This window comes from Monodelphis domestica, chromosome 3 (genome assembly GCF_027887165.1).
Source record: "Monodelphis domestica isolate mMonDom1 chromosome 3, mMonDom1.pri, whole genome shotgun sequence".
NCBI lineage: Eukaryota > Metazoa > Chordata > Mammalia > Didelphimorphia > Didelphidae > Monodelphis > Monodelphis domestica.
In genome coordinates, this window is record NC_077229.1 from 86,324,602 (window position 1) to 86,345,331 (window position 20,730).

At 45.6% G+C, this 20,730-nt stretch overlaps 1 protein-coding gene across 3 annotated transcripts in view; it reads right to left on the bottom strand.

The window, feature by feature from the left end:
* NCAN (neurocan) overlaps nt 1-20,730 on the bottom strand; it is a 75,950-nt gene that overhangs the window by 40,273 nt on the left and 14,947 nt on the right. For all 3 annotated transcript variants that reach the window (XM_007489199.3, XM_003340735.4, XM_007489198.3), the window contains exons 4-9: nt 17,226-17,621; nt 15,347-15,521; nt 14,824-14,951; nt 14,275-14,568; nt 7,713-8,468; nt 2,837-4,189 (exon numbers count right to left, since the gene is read on the bottom strand). In XM_007489199.3, coding sequence (XP_007489261.1) covers nt 2,837-4,189; nt 7,713-8,468; nt 14,275-14,568; nt 14,824-14,951; nt 15,347-15,521; nt 17,226-17,621 — 3,102 coding nt within the window. The remainder of the gene's footprint in view (nt 1-2,836; nt 4,190-7,712; nt 8,469-14,274; nt 14,569-14,823; nt 14,952-15,346; nt 15,522-17,225; nt 17,622-20,730) is intronic.

The following is a 20,730-nucleotide window of genomic DNA, read 5'->3' on the forward strand; positions in this document are numbered from 1 at the left end:
GCAGCTGTTGTAAGTTCCTAGGCTGTGTACTGAGTGAGAAGCAAGTTCAGAAGCAAACAGCAGCTGTGTGGCTTGGACCCCAAGAGCAGAATTGGGTCTCAGATCCAGCCTTTAGCCCAGTCTGAAGCCTACAGATGAATAGCCAAGGCAGGCATCCAAAACCAAAGGAAAGCTTAGTTCTGTCACCATGAACCAGCAGAGCTTTCCAGCTGGCTGATTGATAGTCACTGAGTCTAACAGTAGTCTACTAAAACTCCAGAGGAGGCAAGCCTACAGGCTTGCTGCTCAGATTCAAACCTGATCTGTCCTGAAGTTCCTGGAATGACACAACTCTCAATATTCCTTCCAAAAGTGAGCAGAGCCTTGCAAAAGTGAAGAAGTGTGCTGGCTGAGTGAGCAAACAAAAAAAAAAAAGAATCCCACTATAAAAAAGCTTTTGTGATGGCAGAGATGTTCAAGACCCAGACCCAGAAAGGAGTAGACTACAAAATAATTACAAGCAAAGTCTCAAAGAAAACCATAGCTTGGGCACAAATTCAACTAGAATTCCTGGGAGGGAGGAAGCAAGAGTTGTTGTTTTTGTTAAAAAATCCTTACCTTCCATCTTAGAATCAAAATGGTGTGTTGATTCCAAGGCAGAAAAACAGTAAGGGCTAGACAATGGGGGTTGTTGCTTGTTCAGGGTCAGAAGAGTTATTTTTTAAAGAGTTTTAAATATCTTATCAATGGAATGAGTGTTAGAGGGAAACAATTAGAAAAGGAATGAGAGTTGGAAGAATTGGAAGGAGAATTAACAACTTGGGACAAGATGTGCAAAATTTAGCTCTGAACTCACTGAAGATCAGAATGAAACAAATAGAAAAAAGGCAGATTGTTGCTTATTAAGAGAAATTATTTTTTAAACCCTCACTTTCCATCTTAGAATCAATACTGTCTATTGGTTCCAAGGCAGAAGAGTGATAAGGCTAGACAAATGAGGGCTAAGTGACTTTCCCAGAGTCATATAGATAGTGTCTGAGGCCATTTTTGAACCCAGAACCTCCTGTCTCTGGGCCTGGCTCTATATCCACTGAGTCACCCAGCTGCCTCTGAGAAATTACTTAAAAAAAACAGAAAAAAGTCAGGGCTAGAACTCAAATCTCCAAACTCCAGTCCTGCTTCTGAGCAGCACTTTGCAGAAGTGGTGACCGCAGAGAAGCAATATATTAGGACCCCGACGCCTCCTTTAGTTTAGTGTCTTGCCCCTTGGCAGACCAGCTGATGAGATAGTTAGCCATGGTATCAGTTGTAAAACCCAAACCTATTTGCAATAAGTTTAATATATGTGAAAATCCAGTTCTCTTCATGGCCTCAGTCTCTGGATCAGTTTACCTTGGTCTTTGATGGTCCAGGAGGAAAGAGAACCTGACACAGGATGGCCTCTAGTTCTAAAGATGAGCATCATGAATATTGGGACTTTGGTGGGAGGGTCCTGAAGCATAAAGAGTGGGGTCATTGGTCAGATCACTAAGATCTATTCAGAATTCAACTCAATCCTTGATGGCCAAAGTTCATCTATCCATATCAGTGTTTTAAGGACATGTCAGTGTAGTCAGAACTGGGCCGAAACTTCTCCATGCCTTAGATGATTTCATGAGCTTATGTAGCTAAAAAGATGCCATCTGATGGAATAAGGAATGATGAACTGCTTGATTTCTAGAAGAACTGGAGAGACCTCCATGAACTGATGTGGAGTGAAATAAGCAGAACCAGGAAGACATTATACATAGTAATTGAAACATTGTGATCAAATGTAATAGACTTTGCTACTAATAGCAATGCAATGATCTAGGACAATTTTGTGGGACTTATGAGAAGGAATACTATCCACATCAAGAGAAAGATGTGATTTATCACTTGTTTACATGGGTATGGAATTTGGGGTTTTGGTTTTAAAGGATTGCACTTTAAAAAATGAATAATATGGAAATGGGCTCAAGTGAGATATATATATATATATATATATATATATATATATATATATATATATATATATATAAACAAGTGGAATTGCTTATCAACTCCAAAAAGGGGGAGAGTTAAGGGGAGGGAGAAAACATGAATCATGTTACCATGGGAGGGGGGAATAAATAAATTTTTTAAAGACAAAAAGTAAGTTTTTTTAAAAAGTGCTCACTAAATGTTTGTTGATGATAAAATAAATAAATAAATAAAAAGATGCCATCACCTGGGGGGAATTTCTCTGAACATAACTAGGGGCTGATTCTTGGACATACATATACCACCCATTATTCAAAACTTTGAGGATCAGCCAGTATTTATAGGGAACAGTGTGGCAGAGTAGATAGATAGCCAGTCTCGAAACCAGGAAGTCATAGGTTGATGCCCTGACTCTGTGGCCCCTGGACAAGTCACTTAATCTCAGGGCTAGGTACCTCTCTAAAAGTAAATTGCAGAAAAGGTGAAGTTACAGGTCTAGTCCCTGTTCTCCATCAGGGTTTACATTCTGCTGGCCTAGCCTTTGAGAGCTCAGAGTCACTTCCATGCTGTGGTGGGTAATTGGAGGATAATAGAGTGGTGGGCTAACAATGATTGACATCTTTGTAGCTCTTCATGGTTACAGAGGGCTTTTGTGGGCTGTAGCACGAATGAATCAAAAATGCCAATAACCTAGAAAGTATATCCTGATAGAGCCGGGCAAAAGAGGTCCAGAGAATGAGACTATGTCCAAGCACTGGCCACAGATGGACTCCTCCCTTCCCCATCCCCAGGTCCTGTCACCCAGAGCTAGCTGCTTTCCTCTGGTCAGTCACCCTTGTCCTGGTTTGGTACTCACCTTCCTCTTTGCTCCGGTTGCTCTCTCCAGCCCATGATCCACTTTCCACTTCTCCCATTATTGAAGACTCCTCTCCACTCCCAACCTCACCCAGAACATGAGCCCCTGCATCCAAGGTAGAACTTGGTCCAACCTCCTGTGGGTCAGGAATCTCTAGGTCCCCAAGGCTGTGCCTTTGTATGTGTTGGGTTGTATCTCTGGTTGGTTCACTATCTTCCAGACCAGGCAGTAAGGGAACCTTGGTCTGAGAGGCCTCCCACAAAGGGCTATCCCCCTTCTGCCCCTCTCCAGAGGTGTCATCTCCCTCTGGTTCTGGGGTGGCAGGGGTTGCCCAATTGTTGTTGGCCAGGGTTGAGGCTCCTGATGTCCAGGGCATGAAGACTGCTTCTCCTAAGGGGCTGCGTCCTTGGGGAGAGACTGGACTGACTAGATCCAGGGTGGCCAAGGGGAGTTCAATGGATAGTTCAGCTTCAGAAGCTGGCTGGAGTGAGGAGGTTGCTAGCTTAGATGTCTCTTGAGATGTAGGCTCACTGGTCCTGGCTTCGGGGTCAGGGCTGAGCTGCTGGTTCTGGGTTCCAAGGACTAGAGCAGGAGAAGGACTGGGTGTATGAAAATCAAACTCCTTCATTCCCTTAGACTCTTCTCCAGTCTCAAGTTGGGTAGTTGTGTCTTGAGCCAACATCAGGCCAGATCCTGGCCTTGGGGATGAAGTGTCTTCCTCATTTGGTAAGGTGGACCCTAGCCCCAAGTTTTCATGGGAGCCAGCATATTCAGTTGGGCTAGCTTCTTTGCTTTGCTCAAGCTGCTTGTTGTCCCACCCTACAGTTAGGGACCAGGAATCACCTTCTAGATCACCTTTGTTCTGGGGACTGGGGCCAGGGAATGTGGATGGTACAGGTGACTCAGTCCCATTTATCTCTGGCTTAATCCCAGTCTCTCCTAGGATGTCTCTCCCTTCGACTGGCCAGTCAGTGTAGGGGGGGAAAGGGCTGTGGGGTGTTTCTGGGGCAGGCGTGGTTCCACCATACTCAGACAACCCCATGTCATCTCTGACACTTACAGGGAAATAAGTGTCCAGGGTGGGTGTGGGAAGGGACATTAAAGGGGGTTTTGGGGCCCGGAGCATGGCCAGGACAGGCAGATCCCTATCCCCATGGGCCTCCCCTGAAGAGTCCTCAGGCTCTCCTGGTTCCACGCCTAGGTGGGGATCTTTGCTGGGGCCTGAGGTTCCCTGTTCGGGATCCCAGGGACTATTCTGGCTCCCAGGAAAAGCATCTTCTTTTTTCTTGGGGGCTGGTGATGGCACAGAGTTGGGATTCAGTGGAGTCCCCTCACTCTGGATTCCTGAAGAGCCTACAATAAAAATACCATATAGCAGATTAGGGGCAGAGATAGCCAACTGATTAAAGCTTGGGAGTGTCAGTCAGGGGATCCTACCACAAGGGAGCTATTTTATCAGTCATATCATAGGATCTCTTCTTTCAGTCCTTCTAAGGTCTGAGGACAAAGGGGTCTTACAGGTCAGACAACAGGGTGAAACTTCTGAATTATGTCACTTTAGGCAAATCTTTTTAAGCCTCAGGTTCCTCATCTGTAAAATGGAAATAACAACACTTGCACTTACCTACGTTGTTGGGCTTGGCTTTTTTTGGGAAGTAATCGGTGCAAACCTGACAGTCTAAAATGGGGGTAATTATCATGGAGTTTGTAGATTAATTTCAGGGGTACTTGTGAAATGGGGTGGGAAAAAAATCACATTTTGCTTTTCACTAATTGTTGTTTTCCTTTGTAATCCTACACATTATCTTTTATGCCTTTAAAAGTACAGACAGAAAAGGTTAACAGCCCTCACGTTATAGCATTGAGAGTTATTAATATTATTAATAACAGAATTAAGCAGCTTCCCTTCTGGGTTGACAGCCTTTGGCTTCTATGGCTCCTCATGCCAGGTAAAATGTCTCCACTTCAGGGACCAGGCCAGGAAAAGTCCAAAGCTTTGGCTTTGGGTTTTCGAAGATCTAGAGAGAATCAGCCAAACCCAGCCCCTGCAGGTTGCCACGGAAGCAGCATACTGTGGTTGAAGGGTCCTGGGGAATAGAGGCAAGCTGCTCTTGGGTCTCACTGTCTACTGTGAGGGAAGGAAGAGAAGGAGAAGGCTGGCTTTCAGGATCTCAGTGCCAAAGTGGTCTTTTAATGGTGACAACTGAGACCATCTGTAGGCTGAAGCACAAGAGGGCTGAGATCAGAGGAAACACTGATTGGCTTCCCTTTTTCCAGGGCTTAGCAGTGGGAATAAGACTTCATTTCCCCACACATATATCTTGGTCTTTGCCCTCCGCCCTATTTTTCTCCCTGCTCCAACTCAAAGTCAGAGAAGCAATTCCCTTCTTATGCCCAATGCCATGAAAGGAAGACCTCCTCTTCCAGCTCTGGGGTCTCTCCCAGACCTATCTGTCCCTGACATCTCCTAGTTCGCAGCTCCTCAGAAGCTTGACCCTAAATCCGCCCATGGTTTCCCTTTCTCTCAGAGTCCTCCCAACTTCACTCAGATGGCAAGGGGGAAGGCAGAGTGTTAGAAGAAAAATCCAGGCCCAGAGAGATCATACATATACTTGAAGATGGGAATGTTAGTGCTGGAGGGAACCTCAGGATCATAGATTTAGTGTGGGAAAGGATACTTCGGGTCATCTAGATCATCCTCCTCATTTAACAGAAGAGAGAAATAAGGGCCAGAGACTGTCCAAAGTTACATGGGAACAAGTGGCAGAGTTGAGCTTCAAGCTGCAGACGTCAATGCTAAAACCAATACTCTTCTTTTTAACTCTTACCTTCCATCTTAGAATCAATTGATTCTAAGGCAGAAGAGCAGAAAGGGTTAGGCAGTTGGGGTTAAGTGACTTGCCCAGGGTCACACAGCTAGAAAGAGTCTGAGGTCATATTTGAACCCAGAACCTCCCATCTCTAGGCCTGATTCTCAATCCATTGAGCCACCCAGTGCCCCCACCAATCCTCTTTTCATTGTATCACATTGGCACTGAGTATAGAATGGCACAGTTGGGTGGGAACTTGGAGCCCAAGTGGTCCAACCCTTTCATTTATGGAGAGAATGGCTTGCTCAGGGCTCTGTCACCACAATAGAAAATAGCAGAATTGGGGTATTTGGACGGATAGTCTGACCCTCAAGGCTTCCTGACTCAAGGGTACTTCCCTGGGCCTTAAAGAGAAAGTGGTGAACTGGGGTGGGAGGTGGGGGCTGCAGGCCCAGACTCTTGTCCAGAAGGGAAGTGATTGCTTGAAAAGGAGATACCAAGTGGCTTAGGTGAGCTCTGTATCTCTGCAGATGTCTGTTCCCTTGAGAGTCCCATTGATGACTTCCCTTATAAAACTTAATGGCTTGCTGCAATCTGCAATTCTAGTTTTAATGAGCTACCTCCACAAAACATTTATTTTTAGTTGGAAAAATAAAGCATCGGCTGTGCTTAGGCTGCTGCCCTTCCCTGGAAGTCAAATCCTCTGACACTGGAGGGTGGATTGGGAGTTGGGAGTGTCACGTCTCTCAACCTGGATGATCCTGACATGACATGGGTGCCACCCTACCAACCACTACCCCCAGGGCAAGTTACCTCTTCACAAATGCCCTTGGGAAAAAGATTTCTCTGTCTCAACTTACCAAGGCTTGACAGAACGCAAAATGTCAGAGCTAGAAGGGACCCTAGAGACAATCTAGTCCCCCCCTCATTTTTATAGATGGAAAAGTGACTTGCCCAAGGTCATACTGTTAGTAACAGAGCCAGGAGCAGAACCAAGGCTTCCCAGACCCAACCCCTCACTTGCTGGAGAGAGTCACCAAAGCCAGCATAGAGGATAGCTCTTTTATATCTAATCCCCTTCCTCCATCCATGGCTTTCCAGGTGCCACAAGGACCATGGACCATTCAATTCCTCTCTCTAGGCTTCAGTCTCCTTCTCCATAAGATGAAAATATTGGACTGGATGATCTCAAAGAACCTTCCAGTCCTGATATCCTTTAGGCAATTTTCTAAGCCTCCTCCCAATTCTGACATTCTACGTTCTTAGATCTCTCCTGGAAAGAAGCCTCCCCTCAGATGGCACTGTGTCTTCCCTGCTCTTTATTCTAACCAACAGAAAAGTCCAGCTGCTGGGGTGCACAAAAAGGTGACCACTGCAGGACCCCCTCGCTCCTGTCCTGAGCCCTGAGGAAGCTTTGAGAAGCTGACTCTGCCTGGTCCTATGGCCTATGGTCCAGCAAGAAGCTGGAGAGCATCCCAAGGTGGGTGACTGGGATGGTGAAGGGCTTCAGGGTCCTATTAGAGTAGGATGTTCTGAAGAAAGGGGGGTATTTGGCCTCTGGAAGAGAAGCCCTGGGGTAGGGGAGGATAGGAAGGGAAGGGCGATCTAGGACCCTTTAAGTATCTGAAGGACTGTCATTTGGAAGAGGAATTGGACTTTTTTTCTGCTTGTTCCCAGCAGGCAGTATGCTGATAGAATTTGCAAAGAGGCAGAATTCTGTTTGCTGCCAGGGGAAACTTCCTAACAATTAGGGATTTCCCGGAGTGGAATGGGCTGCCTCAAAAAGAGGCAGATCCCTTCTCACTGGAGGTCTTCAGGAGAGGCTGGGTGACCCTTTGTTAGGGAGACTGAAGAAGAGATTATTGTTGAGAGATGGACGGGTTGGGTCAGATGTCCTCTGAGTCTCCCTCTGGCTCTGAGATTCTGTGACTCCCCCTTTAGGCTCAGAGGTCCCCAAGGGTTCTGCCTAGAAGGGTTTCACAGGATAGTTTTGGCTTCAAGGGGTTCTGGAGAATTTCCAGCTTCGGGGTCCCCTCCAATGGCTCTGGTGGGGATGGAAGACTCACTAGAGTGGGATCTGTCCACCTCATTGGACAGAGTGTTCTGGGGGTCCAGCATGGGCCTAGTGGCTGTGATTAGGGGCAATTCCACATGGTTCCCAGTCTCCTTGGTGCCTGGGAGAGTGGGGCTTGTGCCTGTCCTGATGCCCCACCCCGTCCTGGAGGTTGCTTGCTCCAGATGCTGTTGCTGGAAGTACCGTCCATTCAGACCCCTCCTCCTGGCTGTGGTGCCCACTGGGGTTGCTTCAGTGCTGCTCAGTGATTGGGCATCAGACTCCATGCCCATTTCAGTGGCAGATGCCACAGTACCCTTGGCTTTAAGGTCTCCTGTGATTCCAGGATTTGGGGTGGCACTTTCTGCCCCTACCATGGCTGGGTGTTGGGTCTCTGTACCCTCTGGAAGGACTGTCTCGATCTGGAAACCTCCAGGCATGGGTGTTCTATCTACCATATTCAACCATGGTTCCTCTTGCTTGGCTGGCTCTGGCCTCTGGGATGTGGTTCTGACTGAGGAAAGCCTCCCAGGGAATGGGACTGGGGTCCCCCCTGTCTTTCCAGAACCAGCTTCATTGGGAAGCAGGGAGGAATCCTGGGATTGTTCATCAGCAGGGACCCCACTGAACACCAGCGGTTCCTGGGAATCCAAGGGCAGGGCATTCTCTTGGCCTGTGATGGGTAGATCCTCTGCAGACAGAGACTCTAGGTCTTCCCCATCAGTGGCAGGGTTATCTTGGTACCTGGGTGGAGATGTGGGGTGATGAGCTGTAAGAGAATCAGGAATATCAAGACTTCGGCAGCTATAACAATTAGTATTTATATACTGCTTTACAAATATCACTTTACAACTATGATCTCATTTAATCCTCACAACAACTCTGAAAAGATAAGTGCTGTTATTATCTCCATTTTACAGATGAGGAAACTGAGGCAGCCAGTGGTGAAGTGACTTGCCCAGGGTTACCCAGTTGGTAAGTTTGAACTAAAGTCTTTCTAATTCCAAGCACAGCATTTTATCAGCTTTGCCACCTAGTTAGCCTACTTTGTTGTTTAGTTATTTTTCGGTCATATCTCACTCTTTGTAATCCCATTTGGGATCTTTTCGGCAAAGATATTGGTATGGTTTGCCATTTCCAGCTCATTTTACAGATGAAGAAACTGAGGCAAACAAGGTTAAACAACTTGCCCAGGGTCACACAGCTAGTAGGTATCTGAGGACAGATTTGAATTCAGGCCTTCCTGATTCCAGGTCTAGGGGCTCTATCCACTTTGCCACCTAGGTGTCCCAGCTATCCCACTAGCCACTGTTAAGAAATCGGTGGTTCTGGAGGCAACAAATGTAGTTCTGATTTTTTCTAGTTGTGTTCCAGCCCGGAGACTCCTTAAGGGCAGGAGATGAAGAGAAAGGAATGGATGAAAATGATATTACAGAGATAGAACTGACAGATTTGGGGACTGATTGGACATGGGGCATGGAGGAAAGGAAGTATTCCCAGGGAACACTAGCATTTCTATCCTGGATGACTAAAGTAATGCTGGTGCCCTTCACAGAAATTCGGAATGCAGGAATGAAAGCTTGGACTGGATTGGGGTGGGGAAAGGGAGTAGATGGGGAGAGGACAAGGTGGGGATAGGAGAGTATTTTCTTCTTCAGCCCAAATAATCCTCCCCCAAACAACCCAGTCAGGAACAGAGCCTGTGGATCCCCCAAGGCAGGCGGGGATGGGGATAAATATATCCTGTCCCAATATGTTCTGTTCCAGCCAAAAATAGGGAATGTGAGCTGTGCAGACGGTGCTTGTTGGCAGCTGAGAGGTGAAAGTAGGGGGAGGGAGAAGAAGGGGAGCATCAAGGATCCTGGGGCCTGAATTTCATGGAAGAATGTCAAAGCAAGGAGAAACCTCAGAATGTGCAAGGTCAGAGCTGGGAAGGGCTTTAGAACAAAGAGGTCAAGAATTGGGAAAACCCTTACAAAAGAATATCAAAGCTGGGAGAGACCTTAGAACAGAGAATGTCAGAGCTGGGAGGGTCCTTAGAACCCAGAGTGTCAGAGCTGGGAGGATCAACCCCTTAGAACACAGAATGTCAGAGCTGGGAGGATCCTTAGAACACAGAATTTCAGAGCTGGGAGGGAGCTTAGAACAGAGAAGGTCAGAGCTGGGGGGACCCTTTACAGAATGTCAGAGCTGGGGAACTCCTTAGAACAGAGAATGTCAGAGCTAGGAGGGCCCTTAGAACACAGAATGTCAGAGCTGGGAGAGGCCTTAGAACAGAGAATGTCAGAACTGGGAGAGTCCTTAGAACACAGAATGTCAGAGCTGGGAGAGGCCTTAGAACAGAGAATGTCAGAACTGGGAGGGTCCTTAGAACAGAGAATGTCAGAGCTGGGAGAGACCTTAGAACAGAGAATGTCAGAGCTGGGAGAGACCTTAGAACAGAGAATGTCAGAGCTGGGAGGGAGCTTAGAACAGAGAATGTCAGAGCTGGGAGAGTCCTTAGAACAGAGAATGTCAGAACTGGGAGAGACCTTAGAACAGAGAATGTCAGAGCTGGGAGGGTCCTTAGAACAGAGAATGTCAGAGCTGGGAGGGTCCTTAGAACAGAGAGTGTCAGAGCTGGGAGAGACCTTAGAACAGAGAATGTCAGAGCTGGGAGAGCCCTTAGAACAGAGAATGTCAGAACTGGGAGGGTCCTTAGAACAGAGAATGTCAGAACTGGGAGGGTCCTTAGAACAGAGAATGTCAGAACTGGGAGGGTCCTTAGAACAGAGAATGTCAGAACTGGGAGGGTCCTTAGAACACAGAGTGTCAGAGCTGGGAGGATCCTTAGAACAGAGAATGTCAGAGCTGGGAGAGCCCTTAGAACAGAGAATGTCAGAGCTGGGAGAGGCCTTAGAACAGAGAATGTCAGAGCTGGGAGAGACCTTAGAACAGAGAATGTCAGAGCTGGGAGAGACCTTAGAACAGAGAATGTCAGAGCTGGGAGAGACCTTAGAACAGAGAATGTCAGAGCTGGGAGAGACCTTAGAACAGAGAATGTCAGTGCTAGGAGGGAGCTTAGAACAGAGAATGTCAGAGCAAGGAGAGTCCTTAGAACAGAGAATGTCAGAGCTGGGAGAGTCCTTAGAACAGAGAATGTCAGAGCTGGGAGAGACCTTAGAACAGAGAATGTCAGAGCTGGGAGAGACCTTAGAACAGAGAATGTCAGAGCTGAGAAGGCTCTTAGAACACAGGATGTCAGGACTAGAAAGAACTTGAGATCATCTAGTACCCCACCCTCTCCTCAGGGACAGGAAGCAATGGCCTGTCCCTTCTCCCTAGACTCTGAGGTCTCATGATATCACATTTCATGATGATTCCTTGTTCGAGTTCTCTTTTGGTGGCAGCTGGGAGATGAGGGGGAGGAGATGGATGGAGGAGGGTCTCTCAAGAGGTAGAAGGTCCTTTATCAGGGGGCCAGGACAAGGCATATTATAAATCTTAATTACAGTTTAATCAAGTTATGTAGTGCGGGGTTGCAGGGTGTGGGGGAAAAACTGATTAGTCCCCCAAGGCAGCTGTGCCTTCTAAGCACAATGACCCTGAAGGGTGATCATCACCCTGTCCAAGTTCTGCTTTCTCCAGACACAAAGACCTACTTCCCCAGTGCTATCTCTGACCCTTACTATCTGTGTGATCTTGGGCAATCACTTTCCTCAACTATAAAATGGCAGAGTTGTACTAGATGGCCTCCAGCCAGCCAATATGTATTTGTTAAATGGCTCCTATGTGCCAGACACTGTGCTAAGCACTAGGGATATAAAGACAAGCAAAGACAGCCTGTGCTCCCAGGCTAATGGGGAAGACAACATGCAAATGGCTATGTAAGTGCAAGAGGTATACAGGGTTCATTGGAAGTCCAAGGTCTCTACCAACTCTGATCACTGAGCCTATAAGTTTCTCAACCACCCATTTGTTCCAGGAAACTAAAGACATGTCTTCCACGGTATAGAGGCTGAACAGAGAGGTGGGACAGAGGATAGAATGCTAGATTTAATCGTGCCTCAGACACTTATTAGTTCCATGACTCTGAATAAATCACTTAACTACTGTCTGCCCTCAGTTTCCTAAACTGTAAAATGGGGATAATAATAGCACCCACTTCACAGGATTAGTGTAAGGATCAAATGAGATAATATGTGTAAAGTGCTTTGCAAACATATAGATATAATATTTCTACATAAAATATAGAATAAACTTTCTATATAAAGCATAGAATAATATTTCTATATAAGGCATAGAACAATCTCTCTATTTAAAGAGTAAAATTTTTCTGTGTAAAGAATAGAATAACCTTTCTATATAAAGTATAGAACAATCTTTCTATGTCAAATACAGAATAATTTTTCTGTATATAGAATAACCTTTCTATATAAAATATAAAATAATCTTTCTATATAAAGTATAAAATAATCATTCTGTATAAAGAATAGAACAATCTTCCTATACATAGAATAAACTTTCTATATAAAGAATAGATTAATATTTCTATATAAGGCATAGAACAATCTCTAAAGTATAGAACCTCTTTGTATAAAGAATAGACTAACCTTTCTATATGAAATATAGAACATTCTGTATACATATTCTGTATATAAAATATATTTCTATATAAAGCAAAGAACAATCTTTCTATATAAAATGCAGAATAATCTTTTATGTAAAGAATAAAATAGCCTTTCTATATAAAGTATAGAATGATCTTTCTATATTTATTTCTATACAAATGTTATAATTACTATTATTGAGGCCTGGACTAATAATCAGGATATGAAGATTCTTGTCCTAGTTTTTCACTTACTTGTTATGTGATTTTGGGCAAATCACTTTTCATTAGGCCTCAGTTTCTTCCTCTGTAAAATCAGCTCTGACATTCTATAGTCAGGGGTCCTCAAAATTTTTACATAGGGGGGCCAGTTCACTGTCCCTCAGACCGTTGGAGGGCCGGACTATAAAAACCTATCCCTAACTGGGCAGCAGTATACACAGTGTGGAATCCCTTCCCCAGATCGCTGCTCACCCAGATCACCGATGACATCTTCCATTGTGCAGCTACATAATCCTTTGTGTGGTGCCTCGTTCTCGTTCAGTTACTCTCAGAACAAGGCTCCACGCAAAGGATTATGTCACCAGAAGTAGTACTGTATGTGAGCAACACTGTGCTTTGTGGGGCCACCACATACAGTGCTCCTCTCACTGACCACCAATGAAAGAGGTGCCCCTTCCAGAAGTGTTGTGGGGGCTGGATACATGGCCTCAGGGGGCCACATGTGGCCCATGGGCCATAGTTTGGGGACCCCTGGTCTAAGGTCTAATGTCTTCAGCTAAAACATTTTGTAATGGTGCATAACTGGCCTCCCAGAAAGGACTGGAATAAGGGATCAAGAAAGCTTAGAAATGTGTGTGGAATAGAATTTCCAGTTTCCTTGACCCCTGCTTGTCCTTTATCCAGTCACTGCTGAAAGGCCTATCACACATGGGACAACTAAGAAACTATAACCTGTTACTTCTTCCTCCTAGGCAAGACCCCGTCTTGGACATCTCAAACTAGGCAACCGCTAGACATCTTAAATTCAACATGTCCTAAACGTTCCCCCTGAACTCTCCCTTCTTCCTAACTTCCCTGCTGCTGCTGAGGGTCCCACCAATCTTTCCAGTCCCCCAGGTTGTCATCTTGAATCCCTCACTATTTCTCACTCACCCATATCCAGTCTCTTGCCAAGACCAACAGATTGTACCTTTATAACCTCTCATATACTCCCTGTGATCCTGCCATCACTCTGGTGCAGGCCCTCATCACCTCACCTCTGGGCTATTACAACAGCCTGCTAATAGGTCAGCCTGCTGCAAGTCTCTCCTCATTCAGTATAGCTGTCCTAAAGCCCAGGTCTAACCAGGTTATTCTCCTAATCATTAGACTCTAGTAGTTTCCTGTCACCTCCAGGATGAAATTCTGCAGAGTAGGTGCATAACAAGTGTTTGCTGAGTGCCTGACTGATGCCCTCTGAAGCCCTGACTTTTGTCTGAGCAGACCAGCTTGGCTACGAAGCTGATGGATGGATATAACCTGCTCTTTGTCCTAGGAGTGGGAATGAGAGGCAAAGAACCATCTGTACTCTTTTCAAGTCTTAAATTATGCTCAACATCACATATTTCAGAGAGAGCAGACAGGGTTGGGACTTAGTCTTGAATTAGGGACCAGGATAAAGAATAGATTGAAAATCATTAGCCCATTTGAAGAAAAATGCATAACTTTCAGCCAAATAAATAATGGACTATAGCCCCAATAGTCTATCAGCTTAGAGGAAGCTAGAGCAAATGTCTAGAAGCTGCTTCAGGAGAAATGGGTACAGGTAGAAGGAAAGTGAAGGTAAGATTTTGGCCTGGGCTAGAGCACTCCCTTGCTTCTTCACCTAATTCCCCCCCCACCTCCTCCTCACCCCCCAGATTCCTTAGAGTAGATAAGATTTCATTTTTAATCTCTATAATCCCATCACTCAAAGTAAAGCCACGTTTGTTGAATGAATAAATACCTCGGTAACAGTAGGCATCAAACTTGACTGAAGGCTCAGGAAAACCAGTACGGTTGGAGAAATTGTAGAGGGTCCGAACCCCAGGAGCCTCACCACCACAGCGCCGCCTGGGTGTCTGAATGGGATAACGGACACTGCCATCTGCCAACCAGCCCGGATCACATTGGTCCAGGCCCTCCTGCCAGGCCAAGTAGAGGTGGCCCACAGTAGCCAGCTCTGCCCCCTGGCTCCGGCACTGAGCTCGGGCTCCCCACAACGTGAGTCGGCTGGGGGGTGACACATAGAAGACTTCTCCTACCAGGAAGAACAAGAGGACAAAGAGTGGATGGTCATCCTGGACCCTTAGATATCCTGAACTGAATGGGAAGTGGTGGAGAGGGAAGTTTTCTGTGCAGAGGTCCCCAGCTATGAGGTGGGCAACCTTGCAGGGTAGATTGCTTTGACTCTCTGAGTTGCAGAGGAAGGGGAAGACACAGGGTAGGCAGGCATGGCAAGGGTTTAGGGTGGGCAATAGTAGGTTTTAGACTAAGAGGCAGGACTTATACTTGCCTTTCAGTTCCCGGGCAAAACAATAAACATCATAGAGCTCATGAGGATCTCGTCGGCCATAGCTACGGACTCCTGGAAGGCTGTTTCGGTCTCCATAACAACCAGGCCTGGACAATGTGATGGGGTACCTAAGAGACAACGGGTTCTGGTGAGTACATTAATGCCTGTAGTGTCCCACTCTCCTGGGATACTGGAATAAGAGAGACAGATATGAGAAGTCTCAGGGCTCAAAGGTCAGTTGTACCCTTAAAGCTCAGATCACTTCCTCACCTTCCTAAGGTAGGTGGACAGAAGAAGAGAGAGAGGGATGAAGGAGATGATCATTGAATGAGCAAGGAAATGAATCCGAAGGTCCCTTCCATTTCTGAGATCCCAAGGTTCTAGGATCTAAATCCATTTCCAAGGGAGGGTCTGCCCTACTACCACCTCTAAGCAACACCCACAGCTTTGAGGGGCTGGCCAGAGTTGCTACTATGCCAATGTCACTGGCTCCATCCCATCCCATCTCCCAGGACCCACTCACCGAACACTGCGGTCAGAGAGCCAGCCAGCATCACAGTTGTCATAGCCATCCTCAAAGGCAGCCTGCAGATGGCGGGGGGCTGCGATGACAGCAGAGTTACGTCGGCAGGCTTCTCGAGCTGCCTGGAAGCTCAGGGTATAGCGGCCCAGGGCAGCCCGATAATGGAATACAACACCTGGGGGAATGAAGGGATGGATGGAAGAGGATCATTATGGATAGGGATCTCAAGGAAGTGGAGAGGAAGATGGTGGACACCTTAAACCTTTAATCCAATGGGCATCTCTCACTAAGAGGCCACAGTAATAATGTATGTACTTTTCAAATCTTAAAATCCTCTATATGTCAGTTTTCATCATTATCAAGCCAATTCTCTCTCCTTGGGCCTGCTCTCCTAACCCCTCTCAAACTAGGATTATTCCAGTATCATTTGGGCTGAGATGTGTGCCTCTGAGGCAATTATATATAGCATCCTTGTCCCTCCTCTCCCACAGTGAAATTGTAAATTGAATAAAGTCTGACCTTTGGCTTTCTCCCTGCTGTCTAAGTCCCTCTGAATCTACCCTCTCCAACCTTCCTCCTAGCTCTCACAGGTGAGAGAATAAGAAAATGCTGGTGGCCACTGATAAAGACAATAAAGTCATAAAGAGGGATGGGTTTTTTTGGGGGGGGTGCAAGTAACAAGCTTGGTTTTGGACAAGGTGGGTCTACAGTGCCACTGGGCCTCTCAGTGAAGACAGCATAGCACAGGGTAAATAATGCTGTCTCCAGAGTCCTGTTTATGCTACTTACTCCATGGGACTTGGGGCAAGTCAGTTAACCTCTCTGGGTCTCAATTTTCTCATCTGTAAAATGAGAAATCAGACTAGATGGCTTCTGAAGTATCTCCAGCTCTAGAGGTATGCTAATTAAAAATGCTAGTCAATGGAGCTATGATCCTATATATCCTAGAGGCAGCTGGGGAAGTGGGTCAGGGCTGGAGAATTAGTTCTGGTAGTCATCTTATAGGGCTGGGAGTTAGATTATACAAAATATATTAATCCTATGAATTCCATAATTCAATTATTCCGTTCATTTGCATAAATTCTGATTCTATTTCATTTTTATGGCTCTAAAAATCATGATTATGGGGCAGCTGGGTGGTTCAGTGGATTGAGAGCCAGGCCTAGAGACAGGAGGTCCTAGGTTCAAATCTGGCCTCAGACACTTCCTAGCTGTGTGACCCTGGGCTTAACCCCCACTGCCTAAAAACCAATACACAGTATTGATTCTAAGATGGAAGGTAAGGGTTTTAAAAAAAAAGTCATGAGAATTAGAAAGATACTGGGAGACTAGTTGTGTGACTTTGGGAAAGTCACCTCACTTTTCAGAGCTTCAGGCAAGTCTCTATGGTTTTCAGTTGCAAAGGAGTTCCTTCTATCTGTTTTAGAGAGAGCTGCTCAACTGGGAGTTCCCTGGACCAATAAAATCACAGGCAGAGTAGTGATAATAACATCATCAACGCAACAACAATAATATGCCCACAATTCTGTGATGCCAAGTCTAGTCTGGCCTGACCCAACTTCTAGTCTCTTCTCTTACTGGCCAATTTGTCACCTTCATAGAGGTGATACCGCCTTAATAACATTACCCTCAGCTCATGTCTCCTGCCTTCTCTACTCTCCTTCATAGTAAGGGAAAATGGGGAGAAAAGTGGGGAGACATTGGCTGTAGGACCACTTTCCTGCCTTACTGAGCACCTGAAGGAGAAAGAGGGAAGGAGAGAAGAATAAACAATTCACTGGGTTTTGATTTTCCATAGTCCAAGGGCCTCTCATTTCTTAGAGCTTCCTCTAGCCCTAGGATAAAGGCCATTATGGTGACCCTCTAGCCATGTACTAACCAGTCACTTCCAGGGGCAGCAGGTCCTGTTCATCCTCAATGCCAGTCACTACCTCGCAGCGGTAGAGGCCAGCATCACTGGCTCTCAGGGGCCCCAGCACCAGGGTTGCATTGGAACGGTTCTGGGGGTAACCAGGCAGTGTCACCCGGCCCTGCCAGCCACGTGCCACTTTTACCACATTGTCCTTGGCTACTAGGACTGGTAGTTCTATCCTCTGGCCTGAGGCAGCCCGAACTTTGGTCCACTTGATCCGTGCTGGGTCATGTGGAGGGCCAGGCTTCTGTGGATGTCGGAGGACAAAGAGGCACGGTAGGGCCACCAGCTCTGCCAGTCCTGCCCTCACGGTCCCATGGGTCACCTTCTGAATTTGGATCACTTCTTCACCATCCTGGGTTCCTGAGTCAGAGAAAACAGGAACTATGTTAGTCATGCTGAAATATAATTGAGAAGCCTGAGTGACACATTCCCTGTCACCCTACTTGCCTGGTTCCCTTCCTTCCTCATCTGATTGAAATCTGTTTCAAAGAATCACAGGTGGACCCTCAGAACACAGAAAGTCAAAGCTGATAGCCTCTTGAGGATCATTTTGTCTAACCCATTCATCTTAATAGACAAGTAACCAAATCTTTGCATGGGGAGATAACCTGCCCAAGGTAGGATGTTGGAGCTGGGGTCTGAACCTGGTATCCCGAGGCCCAGTGCTCTTTCTAATTGACTAGACATTTGTAGCTAGGCCCTTATTAGTTAGAATAACAAACCCCCTGAACTGGATAAATTATTCAAAGGAGCACTGCATATTTCTATTGGGCTGGAACCAATGATCATATTTTACATAATTATAACTCTGAATAAGTATAAATTCAAATACATGTGATCACTTGAGGGGATTCTTTATTCACTCTAGTCAAGACCTGGCTTTATTGAAGGCCTACTGTGTGCAAGTCACGATGCCAGGTACTTATAAATATTATATCATGACCAGAGGCATCTAGGTACTGCAGTGAATAGAATGCTGGGCCTGGGGCCAGAAAGATCCAAGTTCAAATGTGACCTCAGACACTTGTTAGCTAAGTGACTAGGCAAATCACTTCAACTATTTATGTTTTGGTTTCCTCAACTATAAAATGAGGATCAAAATAGCACCTGCCTCTAGAGTTGTTCTATGCAACTCTAGATAGCAAATGAGCATAATGAGATAAGATTTGAAAAGCACTTAGTATGTGCCTGGCACATAGTTGGAGTGTAATAAATGTTTGTTTTCTTCCTTCTTTATTTCACACATTTACAAACATGATTCTGAGAAAGGAGATTCTTAGGTTTTATTGGAATGATTGCCCCCAGGGGTTGAGGATACATAGAAAGGCAAGGGATCCTTGCTTTTATGAATCTGTGATCTCCTGATTATAAATACGAAGATTTCCTTCAGTGATGCAGAACACTCCATGCCTGAGGTTGTAGTTGTTCAGTAATAATAATAATAATAATAATTAATGTGGATTACGCCATTTTCTTGGCAAAAATACTGGAGTGATTTGCCATTAAGGCAAACAAAGATTGCTAAATGACTTGTCTAAGGCTGAGTTTGAACTCAGGTCTTCCTTGACTCCAGGCCGGGTGCTCTGTCCACTATGCCACTTAGATGCCTGCCACAGATAATACAAATATTACTTGTTTTGTTTTTTCAGGCAACAAATTGATATTCAGAGAGGTAAGTGATTTACTCCAAATCAGATAACTAGTAAGTATCAAAGTAAGGGTTTGAATCCAGGTTTCTCCCGATTCCAAGCCTAGCACTGTTTCCTGAGAAGCATCCTAGCAAAATGCTGGAGTTGGAATGTCAGAAAGCCAGAATTTAGATAGTGCTTTAAGGTATGCAAAGTGCTTCACAAATAAAAACTGGGAGGTAGATACTATTATTATCTCCTTTTTAACAGATAAGGAAACTGAGGCCAAAGGAGGTTAAGAGACTTGACCAAGGTCACACAGTTAGGGAGTGTCTGTTGCTGGATTTGAATTTCTTAACTCCAGGATTAAGCATTCTATCCATAGTACCAACTAATTGCCTCACAAACTTTGCCACCTCTAGGGCTGGGGCCAGGGCCATGCATCTCCTGGATGAAGACACACAATGACTATGGACAAGTCACCTAATATCTCTGGGCTTCAGCTGTATCATCTGTTAAATGAATGGGGCTAGAGTAGATAAGTTATGAGGAACCTAATAGCTCTAAACCCATCCTGGTCCATTATACTCATAGCTGTAGCTAGTACTTGTAGGGTCCAGGGTAAGCAGCAGGTAGGGTGCTCTTGATAGGAGAGGAGACCTTGGAATTTCAGAGAATTTAGCTAGACTAGTCTCTTCCTTTTACAGATAAGGATATTGACAGGAGGCATGATCCAAAGTCACCCATTGAATCAGTGGCAAAGGTGGGAGGAAAGTCTAGCTTCCATGGGATATGACATCCCTTCCCTCCTCCTGGAACTCAGATAGGGCTGTTCACACTCTCTGCCAAGGTATGAGGGTAGAGGGGCTATTAGAGGGAAGGCCCCTGGGTCCATGGGGGAAATATTGAGGGTCTCACTGTCAAAGATTTCCCTCGTATGGCTGCTAGTCAGCATAGTAGAGAGAATGCTAAGCCTAGAGTCAGGAAGACTAGAACTTAGATTCTACCCTGGACACTATCTAGACAAGTCTTTTATCCCTAGTTTTCTCATATTTTTTAAAAGGGGGTTAAATTTGATGGTGTCTAAGGCATCTAGTTCTAAAATCACTCCATAAGATCACCAAAAAATTTATGGGCCCTCAGTTCAAATCTGGCCTCAGATACTTTGTAGCTATATGACCCTGGGCAAGTCACTTAACCCCCATTGCCTAGTCCTTACCACTCTTCTGCCTTGGAACCAAAACACATTATTGTCTCTAAGACAGAAGGTAAAGGTTTAAAAAAAAATCTAGGAAGCAGCTGGGTGGCTCAGTGGATTGAGAGCCAGCCTAGACATGGAAGGTTCTGAGTTCAAATCTGGCCTCAAACATTTCCTAACTGTATGACCTAGGGCAAGTCACTTAACCCCCATTGCCTAGCCCTTCCCACTCTTCAACCTTAGAACCAAACATAGTATTGATTCTAAGATGGAAGGAAAGTGTTAAAAAAAAAATCTATGGGGATGAACCCGTCCAGTGTGTGTGTGTGTGTGTGTGTCCTGACCAAATACATGCTTCCATGATCTTTCATTTCTCTGAGCCCTTTCCCACTCACCTATGTCTTCAATCTGGTCCCAAGCGCCAGCTCTGCCTTACTGCTCTGTCTCATAGGTTCATGGGACTAGTCTAGGAACAGCTTCTCCCTTTCACAAAGAAGTTCCCATCCTGGGTTCCACCCCCATATTTTGCACACTATCTTGTACGGAGGAACAGAGTTGTACACAGGGACAAGCGCCAGTTCTTGGCTTCTGTAAAGTGGAGTAAGATTCATTTCCAGCTCAGAAAAAACTCCAGACTGCTTGT